This window comes from Pseudophryne corroboree, chromosome 3 (assembly GCF_028390025.1).
Source record: "Pseudophryne corroboree isolate aPseCor3 chromosome 3, aPseCor3.hap2, whole genome shotgun sequence".
NCBI classification, from domain to species: Eukaryota; Metazoa; Chordata; class Amphibia; order Anura; family Myobatrachidae; genus Pseudophryne; species Pseudophryne corroboree.
In genome coordinates this window covers 314,251,540-314,273,470 of record NC_086446.1, presented here as the reverse complement: position 1 = coordinate 314,273,470, position 21,931 = coordinate 314,251,540, and the positions used below count along the sequence as shown (strand labels likewise).

The 21,931-nt window shown below is 47.6% G+C and overlaps 1 protein-coding gene across 4 annotated transcripts in view; it reads left to right on the top strand.

Annotated features, from left to right (window-relative positions):
- TLK2 (tousled like kinase 2) overlaps window positions 1-21,931 on the top strand; it is a 449,799-nt gene that overhangs the window by 39,920 nt on the left and 387,948 nt on the right. For 3 of the 4 annotated variants that reach the window (XM_063959450.1, XM_063959447.1, XM_063959448.1), the window contains exon 2: window positions 6,478-6,580. The exons of the other annotated variant lie outside the window; for it this stretch is intronic. In XM_063959450.1, coding sequence (XP_063815520.1) covers window positions 6,529-6,580 — 52 coding nt within the window. In that variant the 5' untranslated portion in view covers window positions 6,478-6,528. The remainder of the gene's footprint in view (window positions 1-6,477; window positions 6,581-21,931) is intronic. 4 annotated transcript variants of the gene reach the window in all.

Below are 21,931 nucleotides of genomic sequence, written 5' to 3'. Positions count from 1 at the left end.
GTTCGGTGAGGAAAAACTACCAGTAGTTTTCCTGAATCTGAGAAATTAAATGAGGTGTGTGATGAAGCGTGGGTTTCCCCCTATAACAACTGATAATTTCTAAAATGTTATTGGCATTATATCCTTTCCCGCCAGAGGTTAGGGTGCATTGGGAAACACCCCCTAGGGTGGATAAAGCGCTCACACGCTTGTAAGAACAAGGGCTCTACCCTCTCCTGAGATGGCCGCCCTTAATGATCCTGCTGATAGAAAGCAGGAGGGTATCCTAAAATGTATTTACACACATACTGGTGTTATACTGCGACCAGCAATCGCCTCAGCCTGGATGTGCAGTGCTGGGTTGGCGTGGTCGGATTCCCTGACTGAAAATATTGATACCCTAGATAGGGACAGTATATTATTGCCTATAGAGCATTTAAAAGATGCATTTCTAGATATGCGTGATGCACAGCGGAATATTTGCCGACTGGCATCAAGTCTAAGTGCGTTGTCCATTTCTACCAGTAGAGGGTTATGGACACGACAGTGGTCAGGTGATGCGGATTCCAAACGGCATTTGGAAGTATTGCCTTATTAAGGGGAGGAGTTATTTGGGGTCGGTCTTTCAGACCTGGAGGCCACGGCAACAGCTGGGAAATCCACGTTTGTACCCCAGGTCGCCTCTCAACATAAGAAGACGCCGTATTATCAGGCGCAGTCTTTTCGTGGGCAAGCAGGCAAAAGGTTCCTCATTTCTGCCCCGTGACAGAGGGAGAGTAAAAAGGCTGCAGAAATCAGCCAGTTCCCAGGAACAGAAGTCCTCTCCCGCCTCTGCCAAGCCCTCAGTATGACGCTGGGGCTTTACAAGCAGAATCAGGCACGGTGGGGGCCCGTCTCACTGAATTTCAGCGCGCAGTGGGCTCACTCGCAAGTAGACCCCTGGATCCTTCAGGTGATATCTCAGGGGTACAAATTGGAATTCGAGACGTCTCCCCCTCGCCGTTTCCTAAAGTCGACTTTACCGATGTCTCCTTCTGACAGGGAGGCAGTTTTGGAAGCCATTCACAAGCTGTATTCCCAGCAGGTGATAATCAAGGTATCCCTCCTGCAACAGGGAACGGGGTATTATTCCACACTGTTGTGGTACCGAAGCCGGACGGCTCGGTGAGACCGATTCTAAATCTAAAATCTTGAACACTTGCATACGGAGGTTCAAATTCAAGATTGAGTCACTCAGAGCAGTGATTGCGAACCTGGAAGAAGGGGACTACATGATGTCTCGGGACATCAAGGATGCTTACCTTCATGTCCCAATTTACCCTTCTCACCAAGGGTACCTCAGGTTTATGGTACAGAACTGTCACTATCAGTTTCAGACGCTGCCGTATGGATGATCCACGGCACCCCGGGTCTTTACCAAGGTAATGACCGAAATGATGATACTCCTTCGAAGGAAGGGAATTTTAGTTATCCCTTACTTGGACGATTCCCTGATAAGGGTAAGATCCAGGGAATAGTTGGACGTCGGTGTAGCACTATCTCAGGTAGTGTTGCGGCAGCACGATTGGATTCTCAATATTCCAAAATCGCAGCTGATTCCGACGACTCGTCTTCTGTTCCTAGGGATGATCCTGGACACAGTCCAGAAAAAGGTGTTTCACCCGGAGGAGAAAGTCAGGGAGTTATCCGAGCTAGTCGGGAACCTCCTATAACCGAGCCAAGTCTCAGTACATCAATAAAATGGTTCTGGGTAAAATGGTGGCTTCCTACGAAGCAATCCCATTCGGCAGATTCCACGCAAGAATTTTCCAGTGGGACCTGCTGGACAAATGGTCCGGGTCGCATATTCAGATGCATCAGCGGATAACCCTGTCACCAAGCACAAGGGTGTCTCTCCTGTGGTGGTTGCAGAGTGCTCATCTTCTAGAGGGCCGCACATTCAGGACTGGGTCCTGGTGACCACGGATGCCAGCCTGCGAGGCTGGGGAGCAGTCACACAGGGAAGGAATTTCCAGAGCTTATGGTCAAGCCTGGAGACATCACTTCACATAAATATCCTGAAGCTAAGGGCCATTTACAATGCTCTAAGCTCAGCAAGACCTCTGCTTCAAGGTCACCCGGAGTTGATCCATTCGGACAACATCACGGCAGTCACCCACGTAAACAGACAGGGTGACACAAGAAGCAGGAGGGCAATGGCAGAAGCTGCAAGGATTCTTCGCTGGGCGGAAAATCATGTGACAGCACTGTCAGCAGTATTCATTCCGGGAGTGGACAACTGGGAAGCAGACTTCCTCAGCAGACACGACCTCCACCCGGGAGAGTGGGGACTTCACCCAGAAGTCTTCCACATGTTTATAAAACTCGACAAGTATTGCGCCAGGTCAAGGGACCCTCAGGCAATAGCTGTAGACGCTCTGGTAACACAGTGGGTGTACCAGTCAGTGTATGTGTTCCCTCCTCTGCCTCTCATACCCAAGATACTGAGAATTATAAGATGGAGAGGAGTAAGCACTATATTCGTGGCTCCGAATTGGCCAAGAAGGACTTGGTAACCGGAACTTCAAGAGATGCTCACGAAAGATCCGTGGCCTCTACCTCTAAGAAGGGACCTGCTCCAGCAAGGACCCTGTCTGTTCCAAGACTTACCGCGGCTGCGTTTGACGGCATGGCGATTGAACGCCGGATCCTGAAGGAGAAAGGCATTCCGGATGAAGTCATTTCTATCCTGATCAAAGCCAGGAAAGATATAACCGCAAAACATGACCACCGCATTTGGCGAAAATATGTTGCATGGTGCGAGGCCAGTAAGGTCCCGACGGAGGAATTTTCAACTAGGTCGATTCCTACATTTCCTGCAAACAGGAGTGTCTATGGGCCTGAAATGGGGGTCCATTAAGGTTCAAATTTCGGCCCTGTCAATTTTCTTCCAAAAAAGAACTAGCTTCAGTTCCTGAAGTTCAGACGTTTGTGAAAGGGGTCCTGTATATACAGCCTCCTTTTGTGCCTCCAGTGGCACCTTGGGATCTAAATGTAGTTTTTGGGTTCCAAAAGTCACATTGGTTTGAACCACTTAAATATGTGGAGTTAAAATATCTCACATGGAAAGTGGTCATGCTGTTGGCCCTGACCTGGGCCAGGTGCGTGTCAGAATTGGCGGCTTTATCCTGTAAAAGCCCTCATCTGATTTTCCATTCGGACAGGGCGGAATTGAGGACGTGTCCTCAGTTTCTCCCTAAGGTGGTTTTCAGCGTTTCACCTGAATCAACCTATTGTGGTGCCTGCGGCTACTAGGGACTTGGAGGACTCCCAAGTTGCTAGACGTTGTCAGAGCCCTGGAAATATAGGTTTCCAGGACGGCTGGAGTCAGAAAATCTGACTCGTTGTTTATTCTGTATGCACCCAACAAGCTGGGTGCTCCTGCTTCTAAGCAGACTATTGCTCGCTGGATTTGTAGTACAATTCAGCTTGCACATTCTGTGGCAGGCCTGCCACAGCCAAAATCTGTAAAAGCCCATTCCACAAGGAAGGTGGGCTCATCTTGGGCGGCTGCCCGAGGGGTCTCGGCTTTACAACTTTGCCGAGCAGCTACTTGGTCAGGAGCAAATACGTTTGTAAAATTCTACAAATTTGATACCCTGGCTGAGGAGGACCTGGAGTTCTCTCATTTGGTGCTGCAGAGTCATCCGCACTCTCCCGCCCGTTTGGGAGCTTTGGTATAATCCCCATGGTCCTTACGGAGTCCCCAGCATCCACTTAGGACGTTAGAGAAAATAAGAATTTACTTACCGATAATTCTATTTCTCGTAGTCCGTAGTGGATGCTGGGCGCCCATCCCAAGTGCGGATTGTCTGCAATACTGGTACATAGTTATTGTTACCAAAAAATCGGGTTATTGCTGTAGTGAGCCATCTTTTCTAGAGGCTCCTCTGTTATCATGCTGTTAACTGGGTTTAGATCACAAGTTATATGGTGTGATTGGTGTGGCTGGTATGAGTCTTACCCGGGATTCAAAATCCTTCCTTATTGTGTACGCTCGTCCGGGCACAGTATCCTAACTGAGGCTTGGAGGAGGGTCATAGGGGGAGGAGCCAGTGCACACCAGGTAGTTCTAAAGCTTTACTTTTGTGCCCAGTCTCCTGCGGAGCCGCTATTCCCCATGGTCCTTACGGAGTCCCCAGCATCCACTACGGACTACGAGAAATAGAATTATCGGTAAGTAAATTCTTATATATATATATATATATATTATATATATATATAATATAAATAATCCTCTGGTTTGATGGTTAAATAGCATAATCGTTCTCCCAGGAACTGTTTCTAATAGCCAACCACGTGGAAAATTGTGCAAAAACTCAGTGGTTTGGGTGCCCTAACTAAGACTTAGACGCTACAAGCAATATAATTAATGGGAGCCCGGAACAATTACATTCCACCCGTAAACTAATATTCTATGGGGGTTATTCAATTGTTTGAAAAGCCAGTTGGGAGTCTGTTTTTTCCTGTCTAATAGACAAAAAAAAACTGACACCCAACTGACTTTTCAAACAATTGAATTCCCCCCAATGTGTATATTTTTATATTACACATTAGTAATAGGTTTAAGTGCTTCTGTCCCATAGAACATTGGGGCCGATTCAGACCTGATCGCTGCTGTGCGTTTTCGCACAGCGGACGATCAGGTCTGAACTGCGTATGCACCGCAATGCGCAGGTGCGATGGGTTGGTGCGAAAAAAAGTGATTGAATGGTGACTGACAAGAAGACACCGTTTGTGGGTGGCAACTGGCCGTTTTAGAGGAGTGTCTGGAAAAACGCAGGAGGGACCAGGCGTTTGGAGGGAGTGTTTCTGACATCTGCTCCGGCCCCGAAGTCCTGGGCATCGCACAGGAAGTCCTGGGCTGTGCAGAGACTGCACAAACTCCTGTTTGTGCAGCTCTCCTGCACATGCGATCGCACACCAGCACAGCGATTACCCCCTCCCCCTGTAGGCGGGACTACCTGATCACAGTTCTCTTTAATATGGTCAAAAATAAATCTACATTTCATTGCAGTGGTTCCTGAAGTGGGCAATACCACCTCTTTTGGGGTATGCAAGCTGAAATGCTGCCAGCTGGTTTGAATAGCTCGGTCGGATGCGTAGGAGGGACAGCAGTTGGCACTAGGAAACGCTAGCAGCGGAAACACTCCTGCCATAATGTTAACTAGCCGCAAACTGGTCTACCAGGGTCTGGAATCCCTCGGAAAGTAGGGCAGCTACCACACCCACCCACAACCCCAAATACAGATGGGGTCCCATCTCCTAAGGGACTATTCCCGCACCTCTGCTGGCATTGTGTACGGGGTTAATGGTAATACATTGTTTTAAACATTCTTTACAGGCAGCCTACAAGTCCCAGCAAGCATGCCCAGGCATGATGGCACTTGTAGCACCACAAGTGCCTACATGCCTGTTAAGAAAAACCCAAAAAACTTAGACACACCGGATATTTTAGTTATTTGCTGAAAAAAAACACTCACCCCCCCCCCCCCCCCCCCCCCCCACACACACACACACCCACCCACCCACCCACCCACCCACACATCCCTCATTCTCCAGTTTAATACTCCCTAAATCCTTGGAACAAGTCCTCTTCTGTTTTATGTATACATCCACGAGTCTGTGCAAAACGGATCACTCCATAGAAATGAATGGGGAAGCGATGATTAGCTAAGAGCACTGCTCTTGGCCAATCATTGGTTAATATTCATTTCTTTGGAGTGCCCTGGTAGTTTGTACGATCAATTTTACATGTCAAAAATGTAAAATTATTTTATTTTAAAAATATCAGTAAAACAATATCTGACTCCTCCCCAGACCATCCCCATGCCATCTGTATAGCACCACTAAAATCTGATATTGTCTGATGCTGCATTCACACCGCAAATGCCGGGTCCTACCCGGTAAGACAAACGTGTACTTACCGGGTGGGATCCGGCATTTGCGCTCCGTTGCAGGCTTCCCGACCCGGCAATATACCGGGTCGGTTGCCATGACAACGGAGGCCGCAGCAGGGGTGGAGGCGGCGTCGGGAGATGAGCTCATCTCCAGCGCCGCCTCTCCCTATCTTGTGAATGGGAACCGTGTCGCATCGACACGGCTCCCATTCACACCGCACCTGACCCGGTAATCAACCCGGGTAAAACCCTTCTTTTTTACCGGGTTGATTTACCGGGTCAGGCGACCCGCTAAATCGCCCAGTGTGCTTTCACATCGCACACTGACCCGGTTCGACACGGCAATATGCCGTGTCGGTACCGGGTTATTTGTGCGATGTGAAAGGGGTCTTAGACCAATGCTTTTGTAGATATTTTCTGCATCATAACTTCACATCAATACGTTTTCAGAGCTGTGATATTGGCTTATAAAAGATATTGTTAATCAAACAGAAACAAATTATTGCGAGCATTAAAGAAACAACATCCAGAATAAACTGTCTCCCTTTTATTGTTACAGTAGTATTCTCTGAGATATGATTCTATTGCAAGGACTCCTTTTGCATGGGAAATGGAGCTTTTCAAAGTCTTGATTGTCACCCAAAACCAGGATGTGTCCCAACGTAAGTCCTTACTTAGGATTCATGTAGAGACCTTTGTATAAGAAAGACGTTTGGTTAATACTGGTTACATCAGAATGTCATCTGTATAGTGAGAAAGATTTGATGTTGGATAAATGTATTTTTCAGATATGATAGATCTTTCTGAAGATGTTATTGATTTGCGGCTGTTTTGTTAGGGAAAGTATTGAGGTAGTGCAAACAGGCTTTGGCTAACAATGTAAATCTTTTCTGACTATCTTTTACTGGTAGTTGATGCCCACTTAAAATATGTGTTCACATTGTTAAGAAGTCTTTTGGCTTCTTGGAGATGACCAGTTATATAGAGACACATATATCAATAATTACACTTTCAGTGCGATCTGGTGCAGTATTAGTGCCCAAAATCTCTTTGCAGTATATGATAATAATACCACTGAAATGTATCAAGTGGCACATGTATCAAATAATGTGCTGGGTATGGAATTCACGGCTTCCAGTGTTCAAAATCCTGACTGAGCCCGATAAGTATTTTATCCCTGAACATCCATTCCCTCAGCCTAGCCCTTACTCCGCATCCCCCCAAGCAGCCTAACCAAAACCCATAGTACTTACCGTCTTGATTCTGATCGTAGGAATTATGCTGTCAGTATTGTGACTGTCGGGATCCTGACTGCATCCCCAAATATCATGTGAAAGAAGCCCGTCCTTTTGATGTGTATGTAGTTAAGGGACCATAAGAGCAGTCCCTTCATTCCTCTAGCAGGCCTCCCGAGTACTGCCGGGCATGTGCAGTCAGTCTAGTACTGTCTGGAAGGGTTCCAGAGAGAGCCTCCCCCAGTAAACTTTGCAAAGTGTTGCCCATGGACTAATGCCATCTTTAGATAAGTCTGCAGCTGCACATGGAGATTGTGGGTTCTGTCAGAAATGGGGGTACCTCGGTAGATATGGAGATATTTGCTGCAGTCCCTCCTTATACATTTGGGTAATACTTATATTTGCGGGTATCCCCGGAAAACAGGTGGTGTTGAAGAACATGCTACAAATATTTAATAATAAATATGCCCCATAGTGTCTATCACAATTCTGCTCGTGTTGCTACGCAATAGAGGGGTGGTTTCAGAGTTGATAAGTAATTTATTCAGCCGCTGAGTAATATATTGTTTGGTATTATATAGCATATCTTTTTATTTTTCATTCTTAATTATAGGATATTATCTGTGTAAATCATTTATATATGATTACAACATTTCATTAATATTATTGCTTTTTCTTTATTTATATTTTATGTTATGTTTTATTGTTTCAGCACATTAGGGGCCAATTCATATTGTTTTTTTTACCAGCGGCTACCACTAGTGGGCTCAAAACGGAGCAATTCAGATGTTGCTCTGTTTTAGATGCCTGGTAGCCGCAGGGGTGACATTTCTTCTTACAGCCTCCTGAGATGGCTGGACAGTGCAGTGTAAAAGGAATTTAAGTGTTCTATTTAGTTAGCCAACTAAAGCAAACCTTAGAAGTGTTTATAAAGGGGGGTTGAGTATCTATAGCTCTGGTGGTAGAAAAACACAGTATAACAAAGTATTGGTTTAAGTATGCTTTGGAGTAGAACATATTAAAATGTAAATATGTCTGTCCATTACTTTTCCTATTACAGCTGTCTCTCAATCAAAGTTGATGTTCCAGCAAGTAGGTTTAAGAGACATTTCTATTACGTCCTTGAGGATGTTGGGGACACCAAAAGAACCATGGGATATAGATGGATCCGCTGGAGACATGGGCACTTTAAGACTTTCAAAGGGGGCGTGACCTGGCTCCTCCCTCTATATCCCTCCTCCCTCCCCAGACTCGGTTTAGAAAATGTGCCCTGCGAGATGGAGGCACTCGGGGGAGCTCTTAGAGTTTCTCTGAAAAGACTTAATGTTAGGTTTTTTATTTTGGGGAGATCTGGCGGCTACAGACTCCCTGCTTCGTGGGAAAGAGGGGAGAGCAGTCTAGACCCACTTCTAATGAGTTTCAGGTCTCTGCTGCTGCTGACAGGATGCCTTCAGCTCCTGAGGGGAGATGAACGCCGGGCTCTCTTGGATGCTCGCTTTCACAGCTTGCCGTCCCCCCCCCTCTTCAAGCCAGAAGTCAGAAGACCGGTGAGTATGTGAGGAAAAGACATCTTCTCTTCAACAAAGACGGCATATAGAGGTACCGCGTAGCATGATTTGCTCAGTGCGCGCCAGGCTCCCGGACTGTACACACCGCTGGGAGCAGGGCGCTGGGGGGGGGGGGCGTGCGCCCTGGGGAGCTAAAAATACCTCATAAATAAGGCTGGCATATCTGTACACTGCCCGCAAACCCCCGCCAGGATAAACATGTAAAAATAAGCGGGAAGAAGCGTGCCATGTTGGGGGCGGGGCTTCTTCCTCCAGGCTCACTCGGCGTCATTTCCTCCTCCAAGCAGCAACGCTGGTCCTTCCTCACAGCAGACAAGTACCAGGGGCTATAAAAGCAAGGGGGGGGCAGAATATTTCTATACAGATATATAGCGCTGCAGCTCTGTGACACTTGAGGGTGTTTTCAGACCTGCACTTTGGCGCTGGGGTGTGAGCTGGCTCCTTTCCTTTTGTTCCCTCACAGGCTTTTCTTTGGGTGCTGTCAGGGAGACAACATGTCTGAGGCAGAATTTTCCTCTCAAGGGGATAATTTATTGGGGACACAAATGTTTTTGGGGTCCTGCTGATTGGTTAACTGCTTTAAATGCTAATGTTACACTGTTAAATCAAAAGTTTACTGAATCTGACTCTCAACTGCAGATTTGGAAGAAATCAGTAGATGACGCTTTATTTCAAGGGTCACTGAAACGTAGTGTTGACCAATTAGATGACACAGATACCGACACGGACTCTGATACCGGTGCCGATTATGCTTATTCTAGGTTAGATCCTAAATTGGCTAAGAGTGTTCAATATATGATTGTGGCTGTCAAAGGCATATTACGTATTGACGAGGACCCCTTTACACCAGAAACGAGGGTCCTTATTTACAAAGAAAAGAGACGCTCGGTTTCTTTTCCTCCTCGTTTTGAACTAAATGACCTTTTTGATGGCATTTGGAATACACCTGATAAGAAATTTCTCATTCCTAATAGGATCAAGGTGGCATACCCCTTTCCCGCAGCGGATAGGGATAAGTGGGAAATACCACCCACAGTAGACAAAGCCCTAGCACGCTTGTCTAAACAGGTAGCGCTCCCTGCGGCTCAGTCGACGACTCTTAAGGAGCCGGCTGATCGTAAGCAGGAGGCTACTTTTAAAGCTATTTTTACTACCACGGGGACACAGCTTAGACCGCTTATTGCGTCAGCGTGGGTTAGTAGCGCCATTGAAAAAAAGCATACATAAACCGCCAAGGCGGCACAAAGAGCAGAACAGCAATGGCAGAAGCCACAAAGATTCTTCGCTGGGCAGAGACTCTGGTAAGCGCTTTGTCGGCAATTTTCCTTCCGGGAGTGGACAACTGGGAAGCAGACTTTCTCAGCAGACACGATCTACATCCAGGAGAGTGGAGCCTCCATCAGGAGGTCTTCTCCCTACTAACGAATCTGTGGGGGGTTCCCCACATAGACATGATGGCGTCCCGCCACAACAAAAAACTACTAAAGTATTGTTCCCGGTCCAGGGACCCTCAGGCGGCAGCAGTGGATGCACTGACGTCACCTTGGGTGTATCCGTCGGTGTACTATTTCCCTCCGCTTCCTCTCATTCCAAAGATTCTGAGAATCCTAAGAAAATCACAGATTCAAGCGCTGCTTGTAGTTCCAGACTGGCCAAGGAGAATTTGGTACCCGGATCTTCAGGAGTTGTTAGTCGAAGATCTATGGCCTCTTCCTCTTCGCGAGGATCTGCTGCGGCAGGGGCCGTTCATCTATCAAGTCTTACAGCGGCTACGTTTGACGGCATGGCGGTTGAACGCCAGATTTTAGCCCGTAAGGGTATTCCCGATGAAGTCATCCCCACTCTTATCCTTGCTAGGAAGGGTGTGACGTCGAAACACTATCACCGTATTTGGAGGAAATATATTTCCTGGTGCGAGTCCAAGAAAGCTCCAGTGGAGAAGTTTGACCTTGGACGTTTTATCCATTTTCTACAAAATGGAGTGGATGTGGGCCTTAAATTAGGCTCCATAAAAGTGCAGATTTCTGCTTTTGTCAATTTTCATTCAGAAACAATTGGCCTCACTTCCTGAGGTGCAGACCTTTGTAAAAGGGGTCCTGCACATCCAACCCCCTTTTGTGCCACCTGTGGCACCTTGGGACCTTAATGTGGTTTTGACATTCCTAAAATCACATTGGTTTGAACCTTTAAGTAAAGTGGAGTTGAAATTCCTCACTTGGAAGGTTGTCATTTTGTTAGCATTGGCATTCACAAGGCGGGTGTCTGAATTGGCGGCCTTGTCTCACAAGAGCCCTTATTTAATCTTCCATGAAGATAGGGCAGAATTGAGAACTCAACAACAATTTCTGCCAAAGGTGGTTTCCTCTTTTCATATTAACCAACCTATTGTGGTGCCAGTGGCTACTGGCACTTTGGCTGAGGAAAAGTCTCTGGATGTCGTCAGAGCTTTGAAAATTTACGTTGCCAGAATGGCTCCAGGTAGAAAAACAGAGTCTCTGTTTGTGCTATATGCTCCCAATAAACTTGGGTATCCTGCTTCCAAGCAGACCATTGCCCGCTGGATGTGTCACACGATTCAGCAGGCTCATTCCACGGCAGGTTTGCCGTTACCTTAATCGGTAAAAGCCCATTCCACTAGGAAGGTGAGCTCGTCCTGGGCGGCTGCCCGGGGTGTCTCGGCATTACAACTTTGCCGAGCTGCTGCTTGGTCGGGGTCAAACACGTTTGCTAAGTTTTACAAGTTTGACACCTTGGCCGATGAAGACCTAAACTTTGGTCAATCAGTGCTGCATAGTCATCCGCACTCTCCCGCCCGGTATAGAGCTTTGGTATAATCCCATGGTTTTTTTGGTGTCCCCAACATCCTCAAGGACGTAATAGAAAACAGGATTTTAATACCTACCGGTAAATCCTTTTCTATAAGTCCGTAGAGGATGTTGGGCGCCCGTCCCAGTGCGTACTGTATCTGCAGTTTAGTTCTGGTTACACACAGGTTGTGTTATGGTTTCTTCAGCTTGTTGCTGAATTTTGTTCATGTCCGTTGGCATGTGTTCAGTTGAATGCCATGTTGTTCGACATGTTTATGGCGTGAGCTGGTATGATGCTCACCTTGTTGTTAATTCCTTTCCTCAAAATGTCCATCTCCCCGGGCACAGTTCCAAATTGAGGCTGGGGAGGGATATAGAGGGAGGAGCCAGGTCACGCCCCCTTTGAAAGTCTTAAAGTGCCCATGTCTCCTGCGGATCCGTCTATATCCCATGGTTCTTTTGGTGTCCCCAACATCCTCTACGGACTTATGGAAAAGTATTTACCGGTAGGTATTAAAATCCTGTTTTTAAACATTTATGGGTCTGTTTACTAAGCCTTGGAGAGAGGTAATGTGGACGGAGATAAAGTACCAGACAATCTGCTACTGGCTGCCATGTTACAGGCTGTGGGGTAGATTTATTAAACTGTCTCTTTCGTTCCTTATAGTCATGGACCCGCTACACCGCATTATCTCACCCTTCTAGTGATATGCGTCCTCCCATAATGCCCACTTCGGCTGCAGTATTTACTTCCGCGCCTGCGCCATCCACTAACTGTCAGCGTGCCTTTCGGGAGTTATGCTGGCGCATGCGCATTTTCATTCTGTGGATGCCGGAGCTTATAGTGTGTGTAGGGAGAAACTGCTTGGAGACCCGCAGCGCCGGATCTGGGAGAGGAAGAGGAACACAGGGTAGGAGTGACTAACGTTCGGGCACACCGAATGTTCATAAGTTAGCAAGCTTATCGGTGTTCTATCGAACAGATAAACCCCTTTCACATTGCAAAATTAACCCGGTATGGAGTCGACACGGGTCACTGTGCGATGTGAAAGGGGCCCATGAGAATTCAACCCGTGTTCTAAGCAGTGTTATTTCCAGGTTGAATACAGAGTCAGTGGCAGTGTAAATGTGCACCCGTTCACTACATAGGGAAAGGCGGCGTGGAGATGAGCTCATCTTCCAGTGTCGCCTCTGCCCCCGCTGCCAGTACCGCCCCCCCCGCCGCTATGGCAACCGACCCGGCTGAGTGCCGTGTCGGGAAGCTAGCAATTAGGGTCCAGTGCTGGATCCCACCTGGGAAGGACCGGTTTCCAATTCCTGGGTGAGATCCGGCATTGGCGATGTGAAAGGGGCTATAGATGCACTGGTAAGGCGGCGGGCGCATAGTGCTCCAGCCTTCTATAACGCATCGCCGGGATACTACATCAGGTGCTATCTGAGGAAGATAACGTGTGCAGATAGCGCTTTAACCCCTAAAGAAGTTTAATAAATCTACCCCTGTGTTTGAAAAATGACAGGAGATGTTTGGCTGGTACTTTATCTTTCTCCAAGGCTCAGGGGTCTATTTACTAATCCTTGGATGGAGATAAAGTACCAGCCAATCCGCACACAACTGTCATTTTTCAAACCCAGCCTGTGACATGGCAGTTAGGAGCTGATTGGCTGGCCATTTATCTCCATCCAAGGCTTAGTAAATAGACCCCATAGTCAATAGACCCCTTTAACCACTTGCCTGGCATGGTTGCATCAGATGCCACCATACCAGCAAGTGCCTTATCTGACCTGGTCGAACAGGAATTGTTTTTTTTTTTTTGTTTCTCTTACGTCCTAGAGGATGCTGGGGACTCCGTAAGGACCATGGGGATAGACATGCAGGAGACATGGGCACTTTAAGAAAGAACTTTAGGTATGGGTGTGCACTGGCTCCTCCCTCTATGCCCCTCCTCCAGACCTCAGTTTACTACTGTGCCCAGAGGAGACTGGGTGCATTACAGGGAGCTCTCCTGAGTTTCCTGAAAGAAAGTATATTTGTTAGGTTTTTTATTTTCAGGGAGCCTGCTAGCAACAGACTCCCTGCATCGAGGGACTGAGGAGAGAGAAACAGACCTGCTTTAATGTTAGGCTCTGTTTCTTAGGCTACTGACACCATTAGCTCCAGAGGGATCAGTACGCAGGTCTCACCCTCGCCGTCCGTCCCAGAGCCGCGCCGCTGTTGTCCTCGCAGAGCCGGAAAATAGAAGCCAGGTGAGTATGAGAAGAAAGAAGACTTCAGAGGCGGCAGAAGACTTCAGATCTTCATTGAGGTGACGCACAGCAGTAAAGCTGTGCGCCATTGTTCCCACACAGCACACACAAACGGCAGTCACTGTAAGGGTGCAGGGCGCAGGGGGGCCCGCCCTGGGCAGCAATAAAACCTCTTTTTCTGGAAAATGTGTATATATACAGCTGGGCACTGTATATATAAAGAGCCCAGCCAGGTTTTTCGATATTTGAGCGGGACAGAAGCCCGCCGCCGAGGGGGCGGGGCTTCTTCCTCAGCACTCACCAGCGCCATTTTCTCCACAGCACAGCGCTGAGAGGAAGCTCCCCGGACTCTCCCCTGCTTATCCACAGTGAAAGAGGGTTTTAAAGAAGGGGGGCACATAATTGGCACAAAATACAGATTACAGCGCTATCTGGGTAAACATATTGTGTGTTTTTTCCTGGGTCATTGGCGCTGGGTGTGTGCTGGCATACTCTCTCTCTGTCTCTCCAAAGGGCCTTGTGGGGGAACTGTCTTCAGATAAGAGGATTCCCTGTGTGTGTGGTGTCGGTACGCGTGTGTCGACATGTCTGAGGTAGAAGGCTCTCCTAGGGAGGAGGTGGAGCAAATGAATGTGGTGTCTCCGTCGACACCTGACTGGATGGATATGTGGAATGTTTTAAGTGCTTATGTGAATTTATTGCACAAAAGATTAGACAAAGCTGAGGCTAGGGAACAGCCAGGGAGTCAACCCATGTCTGTCCCTGTGTCGCAGGGACCTTCGGGGTCTCAAAAGCGGCCACTATCCCAAATAGTAGACACTGATACCGACACGGATTCTGACTCCAGTGTCGACTACGATAATGCAAAGTTACAGCCAAAATTGGCTAAATGTATTCGATATATGATTATTGCAATAAAAGAGGTTTTGCATATCACAGAGGAACCCCCTGTCCCTGACACGAGGGTACACATGTATAAGGGAAAGAAACCTGAGGTAACCTTTCCCCCTTCTCATGAGCTGAACGAGTTGTGTGAAAAAGCGTGGGAATCTCCAGACAAAAAACTGCAGATTCCTAAAAGGATTCTTATGGCGTATCCTTTCCCGGCAAAGGACAGGATACGGTGGGAATCCTCCCCTAGGGTGGACAAAGCATTGACACGCTTATCCAAAAAGGTAGCGATGCCATCCCAAGATACGGCTACTCTAAGGGATCCTGCGGATCGCAAGCAGGAGGTTATTTTGAAGTCCATTTACACACATTCTGGTACCTTACTCAGACCGGCTATTGCGTCGGCTTGGGTTTGTAGCGCTGTAGCAGCGTGGACAGATACCTTATCAGCGGAGATTGAGACCCTGGATAAGGATACCATCTTATTGACCCTAGGACATATAAAAGATTGTCTTATATATGAGAGCTGCTCAAAGAGACATTGGTTTACTCAGTTCTAGAGTCAACGCTATGTCGATTTCTGCTAGATGAGTCCTATGGACCTAGCAATGGACAGGTGATGCCGACTCAAAACGGCATATGGAGGTTTTACCTTACAAGGGTGAGGAATTGTTTGGAGAAGGTCTCTCGGACCTGGTCTCCACAGCTACAGCTGGTAAATCCAATTTTTTGCCTTATATTCCCTCACAGCCTAAGAAAGCACCACATTATCAAATGCAGTCCTTTCGGTCACAGAGAAACAAGAAAGTATGAGGTGCGTCCTTTCTTGCCAGAGGTAAGGGCAGAGGGAAAAAGCTGCACAACACAGCTAGTTCCCAGGAACAGAAGTCCTCCCCGGCCTCTACAAAATCCACCGCATGACGCTGGGGCTCCGCTAAGGGAGTCCGCCCCATTGGGGGCACGTCTTCGACTTTTCAGCCACATCTGGGTTCACTCACAGGTGGATCCCTGGCCAATAGAAATTGTTTCTCAGGGTTACAAGCTGGAATTCGAAGATGTGCCTCCTCGCCGGTTTTTCAAATCGGCCCTGCCGGCTTCTCCCCCAGAAAGGGAGTTAGTGTTAAATGCAATTCACAAATTGTATCTTCAACAGGTGGTGGTCAAGGTTCCCCTGCTTCAACAAGGGAGGGGATATTACTCAACCCTGTTTGTAGTCCCGAAACCGGACGGTTCGGTCAGACCCATTTTAAATTTAAAATCCCTGAACCTATACTTTAAAAGGTTCAAGTTGAAAATGGAATCGGGAGGGGATATTACTCAACCCTGTTTGTAGTCCCGAAACCGGACGGTTCGGTCAGACCCATTTTAAATTTAAAATCCCTGAACCTATACTTTAAAAGGTTCAAGTTGAAAATGGAATCGCTCAGAGCGGTCATCGCCAGCCTGGAGGGGGGGGGGGGGGGATTTTATGGTATCCCTGGACATAAAGGATGCATACCTTCATGTTCCCATATATTCACCTCATCAGGCGTACCTGAGATTTGCGGTACAGGATTGTCATTACCAATTTCAGACGTTGCCGTTTGGGCTTTCCACGGCCCCGAGGATTTTCACCAAGGTAATGGCGGAAATGATGGTGCTCCTGCGCAAGCAGGGGGTCACAATTATCCCGTACTTGGATGATCTCCTCATAAAAGCGAGATCAAGAGAGCAGTTGCTGAGCAGCGTGTCACTTTCACTGAAAGTGTTACAGCAACACGGCTGGATTCTCAATATCTCGAAGTCTCAGTTGGTTCCTACGACTCGTCTGACCTACTTGGGCATGATTCTGGATACGGACCAGAAAAGGGTTTATCTTTCGATAGAAAAGGCTCAGGAACTCATGACCCTGGTCAGGAACCTATTGAAGCCAAAACAGGTGTAAGTGCATCACTGCACTCGAGTCCTGGGAAAGATGGTGGCATCGTACGAGGCCATTCCCTTTGGCAGATTCCATGCGAGGACCTTCCAATGGGACCTACTGGACAAGTGGTCCGGGTCACATCTACAGATTCATCAGTTGATCGCCCTGTCCCCCAGGGCCAGGGTATCTCTCCTGTGGTGGCTACAGAGTGCTCACCTTCTAGAGGGCCTCAGGTTCGGCATTCAGGACTGGGTTCTGGTGACCACGGACGCAAGCCTCCGAGGTTGGGAAGCAGTCACACAGGGAAGAAACTTCCAAGGACTTTGGACAAGTCAAGAGACTTGTCTTCACATCAACGTCCTGGACCTGAGGGCCATATACAACGCCCTTCGTCAAGCGGAGACTTTACTTCGCGACCTACCGGTTCTGATTCAGTCAGACAACATCACCGCAGTGGCTCATGTAAACCGCCAAGGCAGCACAAGGAGCAGAGTGGCAATGGCGGAAGCCACCAGGATTCTTCGCTGGGCGGAAAATCATGTAAGCGCACTGTCAGCAGTGTTCATTCCGGGAGTGGACAACTGGGAAGCAGACTTCCTCAGCAGGCACGACCTGCATCCAGGAGAGTGGGGACTTCATCAGGAAGTCTTTGCACAGATTGCAAGTCAGTGGGGACTACCCCAGATAGACATGATGGCGTCCCACCTCAACAAAAAGCTACAGAGGTATTGCGCCAGGTCAAGAGACCCTCAGGTGGACGCCCTAGTGACACCGTGGGTGTTCCAGTCGGTTTATGTGTTTCCTCCTCTTCCTCTCATCCCAAAGGTGTTGAGAATAATAAAAAAAAGAGGAGTACAGACAATTCTCATTGTTCCAGATTGCCCGCGAAGGGCCTGATATCCGGATCTGCAGGAGATGCTCACAGAACATCCGTGGCCTCTTCCTCTAAGGTAGGACCTGTTGCAACAGGGGCCCTGTCTGTTCCAAGACTTACCGCGGCTGGGTTTGACGGCATGGCGGTTGAACGCCGGAACCTAGCGGAAAAGGGCATTCCGGATGAGGTCATTCCTACTCTGATAAAGGCTAGGAAGGACGTGACGGCTAAACATTATCACCGGATATGGCGAAAGTATGTTTCTTGGTGTGAGGACAGGAATGCTCCTACGGAAGAATTCCATCTGGGCCGTTTCCTTCACTTCCTACAAACTGGAGTGAATTTGGGCCTAAAATTAGGCTCCATTAAGGTTCAGATTTCAGCCTTATCCATTTTCTTTCAGAAGGAATTAGCTTCTCTCCCAGAAGTACAGACTTTTGTGAAGGGAGTGCTGCATATTCAGCCTCCTTTTGTACCTCCGGTGGCGCCTTGGGACCTTAATGTGGTGTTGAGTTTCCTTAAGTCGCACTGGTTTGAACCACTTGAAACGGTGGAGTTAATTATTTCACTTGGAAGGTGGTCATGTTGTTAGCCTTGGCTTCGGCTAGGCGAGTGTCGGAATTGGCGGCTTTGTCTCATAAAAGCCCCTATCTGGTTTTCCATATGGATAGAGCGGAATTGCGGACCAGTCCTCAATTTTTGCCTAAGGTGGTGTCATCTTTTCATATGAACCAACCTATTGTGGTGCCTGTGACTACGCGAGACTTGGAGGATTCCGAGTCCCTTGATGTTGTCAGGGCTTTGAAAATTTACGTGGCCAGAACGGCTAGAGTCAGAAAAACAGAAGCACTGTTTGTCCTGTATGCAGCCAACAAGGTTGGCGCTCCTGCTTCAAAGCAGACTATTGCTCGCTGGATCTGTAACTCGATTCAGCAGGCTCATTCCACGGCTGGATTGCCGTTACCAAAATCGGTTAAGGCCCATTCCACTAGGAAGGTGGGCTCTTCTTGGGCGGCTGCCCGAGGGGTCTCTGCACTATAGCTGTGCCGAGCTGCTACTTGGTCGGGTGCAAACACCTTTGCAAATTCTGTAAGTTTGATACCCTGGCTGAGGAGGACCTCCTGTTTGCTCAATCGGTGCTGCAGAGTCATCCGCACTCTCCCGCCCATTTGGGAGCTTTGGTATAATCCCCATGGTCCTTACGGAGTCCCCAGCATCCTCTAGGAAGTAAGAGAAAATAAGATTTTAAACCTACCGGTAAATCTTTTTCTCGTAGTCCGTACAGGATGCTGGGCGCCCGTCCCAAGTGCGGACTACTTCTGCAAGACTTGTATATAGTTTTGCTTAATAAAGGGTTATATTATAGTTTCATCGGTCTCGGACTGATGCTATGTTGTTTTCATACTGTTGACTGGTTAGTATATCACAAGTTATACGGTGTGAATGGTGTGGGCTGGTGTGAATCTTGCCCTTGGATTAACAAAAATCCTTTCCTCGTACTGTCAGTCTCCTCTGGGCACAGTTTCTCTAACTGAGGTCTGGAGGAGGGGCATAGAGGGAGGAGTCGGTGCACACCCATACCTAAAGTTCTTTCTTAAAGTGCCCATGTCTCCTGCGGAGCCCGTCTATCCCCATGGTCTTACGGAGTCCCCAGCATCCTCTACGGACTACGAGAAAAAGATTTACTGGTAGGTTTAAAATCTTATTTTTTTATTACTAAAATCATTTTGGATAAGGTTAAATACATATTCTTCACATAACTCACTCATGAAAAGAACCCCGACAATTTCTGAGCTTTTTTTTGGAAAGAGAAAGTCAGTTGAGTGGTTAATACTTAAACATTTGTAGACATTCTTTGTTTCAGTTACAAAATAAATCTGGTATAAATACAGGATTGGGACACCGGCGGTCAGAATACCAACCGCGGCAACCCTCCCCCCCCCCCCCCCCTCCCTTCCTTCCAGGCAGCAAAAATTTAAGGTACATACACAAAGTGAGATTTTTTCTAAGTGCTGGTTTTGTCTTTGCGATTTCCTTTGAACTCCCCAGAGCCCAGAACCACTGATTTTGACTATTTTGACTCTAAATTGTACACAATATAGTCAAAATAGCCTTGCATGCAGAGTCTTTTTTTTTTTCTTGCGATACTGACCCCATGGGAACTCTCATCGGTATCGCAAGCTGTGTACACACGGTGTGATATGTGCAAACTCTTCTTACGATTTTGGGTATATAGTCAAAATTGTAAGCAAACATGACACCATGTGTATGCACCTTTAGTCTAATTTCAGAGATCCACAGTTGTGCATGGACAATCTGGCAGTGAATTAAAGTAACATTTACCCATTCTGATCTTACTGCAGTGATGAGTTCCAGCTCAATGGGGTAGAAGTATTAAGCCTGAAGAAGTGATAAAGCAGTGATAAGTAGAAGGTGATAATGCACCATCCAATCAGCTCCTAACTATAATTTATCAAAGCCGTAATGATTGGTTTGTGCGTTATCACCTTCCACTCATCACTTCTTTATCACTTCTCCAGACTTAATACATCTGCCCTAATATGTGACTAAAAGGTGGGGCATGTTGTGTGTAACATAAACAGATAAGCATGACTGTGTTTTTTTATTATAACGGGTCTATTATGCATTATTGCTTATTTATGAAAAACTATATTCAAGTAACATTTTAAGAAGCTTATGGGGTATATGCAATTGCGGTCGAATTCCCGAAAATGTTGAAAAACGGGACATTTTCGCCCCCCCAAAAAATTTTACAATGCAATTCAGTACTTTTCGCCCAAAAAACGGACTTTCCAAATTCGACATTTGTCAAATTCGACATTTCTGCAATGGTACAATTGCGGCAATTCGACAAAAGTATATTCAATTGAAGATTGTAAATTCGACAACAGTGCTTTTAGACAGTAAATTCGTCATTTTCAATCCGCCACACTTTGCTGGCGGAATCTAATAAAAATTTTCTCTGACGTCCTAGCGGATGCTGGGTACTCCGTAAGGACCATGGGGAATAGACGGGCTCCGCAGGAGACTGGGCACTCTTAAAAGAAAGATTAGGTACTATATCTGGTGTGCACTGGCTCCTCCCTCTATGCCCCTCCTCCAGACCCCAGTTAGAATCTGTGCCCGGCCAGAGCTAGATGCACCTAGTGGGCTCTCCTGAGCTTACTAGAAAAGAAAGTATTTTTTAGGTTTTTTATTTTCAGTGAGATCTGCTGGCAACAGACTCGCTGCTACGAGGGACTGAGGGGAGAGAAGCAAACCTACCTGCTTGCAGCTAGCTTGTGCGTCTATGGCTACTGGACACCTTTAGCTCCAGAGGGATCGAACACAGGGCCCGACCTCGATCGTCCGTTCCCGGAGCCGCGCCGCCATCCCCCTTGCAGAGCCAGAAGACGGAAGAACCAGGAGAAAATCGGCGGCTGAAGACTCCGGTCTTCAATAAGGTAGCGCACAGCACTGCAGCTGTGCGCCATTGCTCCCACAGCACACCACACGCTCCGGTCACTGGTGGGTGCAGGGCGCTGGGGGGGGGCGCCCTGGGCTGCAATAAGTATACCTTTTGGCAAATGTGCACATAATACAGTTATAAACTGTATATGTGCCTAATCCCCCGCCATTAACATTATTAAAAAAGCGGGAGAAGCCCGCCGGGGAGGAGGCGGGGCTATCTCCCTCAGCACACCGGCGCCATTTTCTCTTTACCGCTCCGCTGGAAGGACGCTCCCCAGGCTCTCCCCTGCAGTATACACTACAAGAAGGGTAAAAAAGAGAGGGGGGGCACATAAATTTAGGCGCAAAAGGTGATATAAGCAGCTATTGGGGGAAAATTCACTTTGTGTTAGTGTAAATCCCTCTATTATATAGCGCTCTGGTGTGTGCTGGCATACTATCTCTCTGTCTCCCCAAAGGACTTTGTGGGGTCCTGTCCTCAGTCAGAGCATTCCCTGTGTGTATGCGGTGTGTCGGTACGGCTGTGTCGACATGTTTGATGAGGACGCTTACGTGGAGACGGACCAAGAGCCGATAAGTGTGATGTCGCCCCCTGCGGGGCCAACACCAGAGTGGATGGATATGTGGAAGGTATTAACCGACAGTGTCAACTCCTTGCATAAAAGGTTCGATGACGTAACAGCTTTGGGACAGCCGGCATCTCAGCTCGCGCCTGCCCAGGCGTCTCAGAGGCCATCAGGCGCTCAAAAACGCCCGCTACCTCAGATGGCAGACACAGATGTCGACACGGAGTCTGACTCCAGTGTAGACGAGGATGAGACAAATGTACAGTCCACAAGGGCCATCCGATGCATGATTACGGCAATGAAAAATGTGTTGCACATTTCTGACATTAACCCGGTTACCACTAAAAAGGGTATTATGTTTGGGGAGAAAAAGCAGCCAGTGACTTTTCCCCCATCTGATGAGTTAAATGAATTGTGTGAAGAAGCGTGGTGTTCCCCAGATAAGAAATTAGTG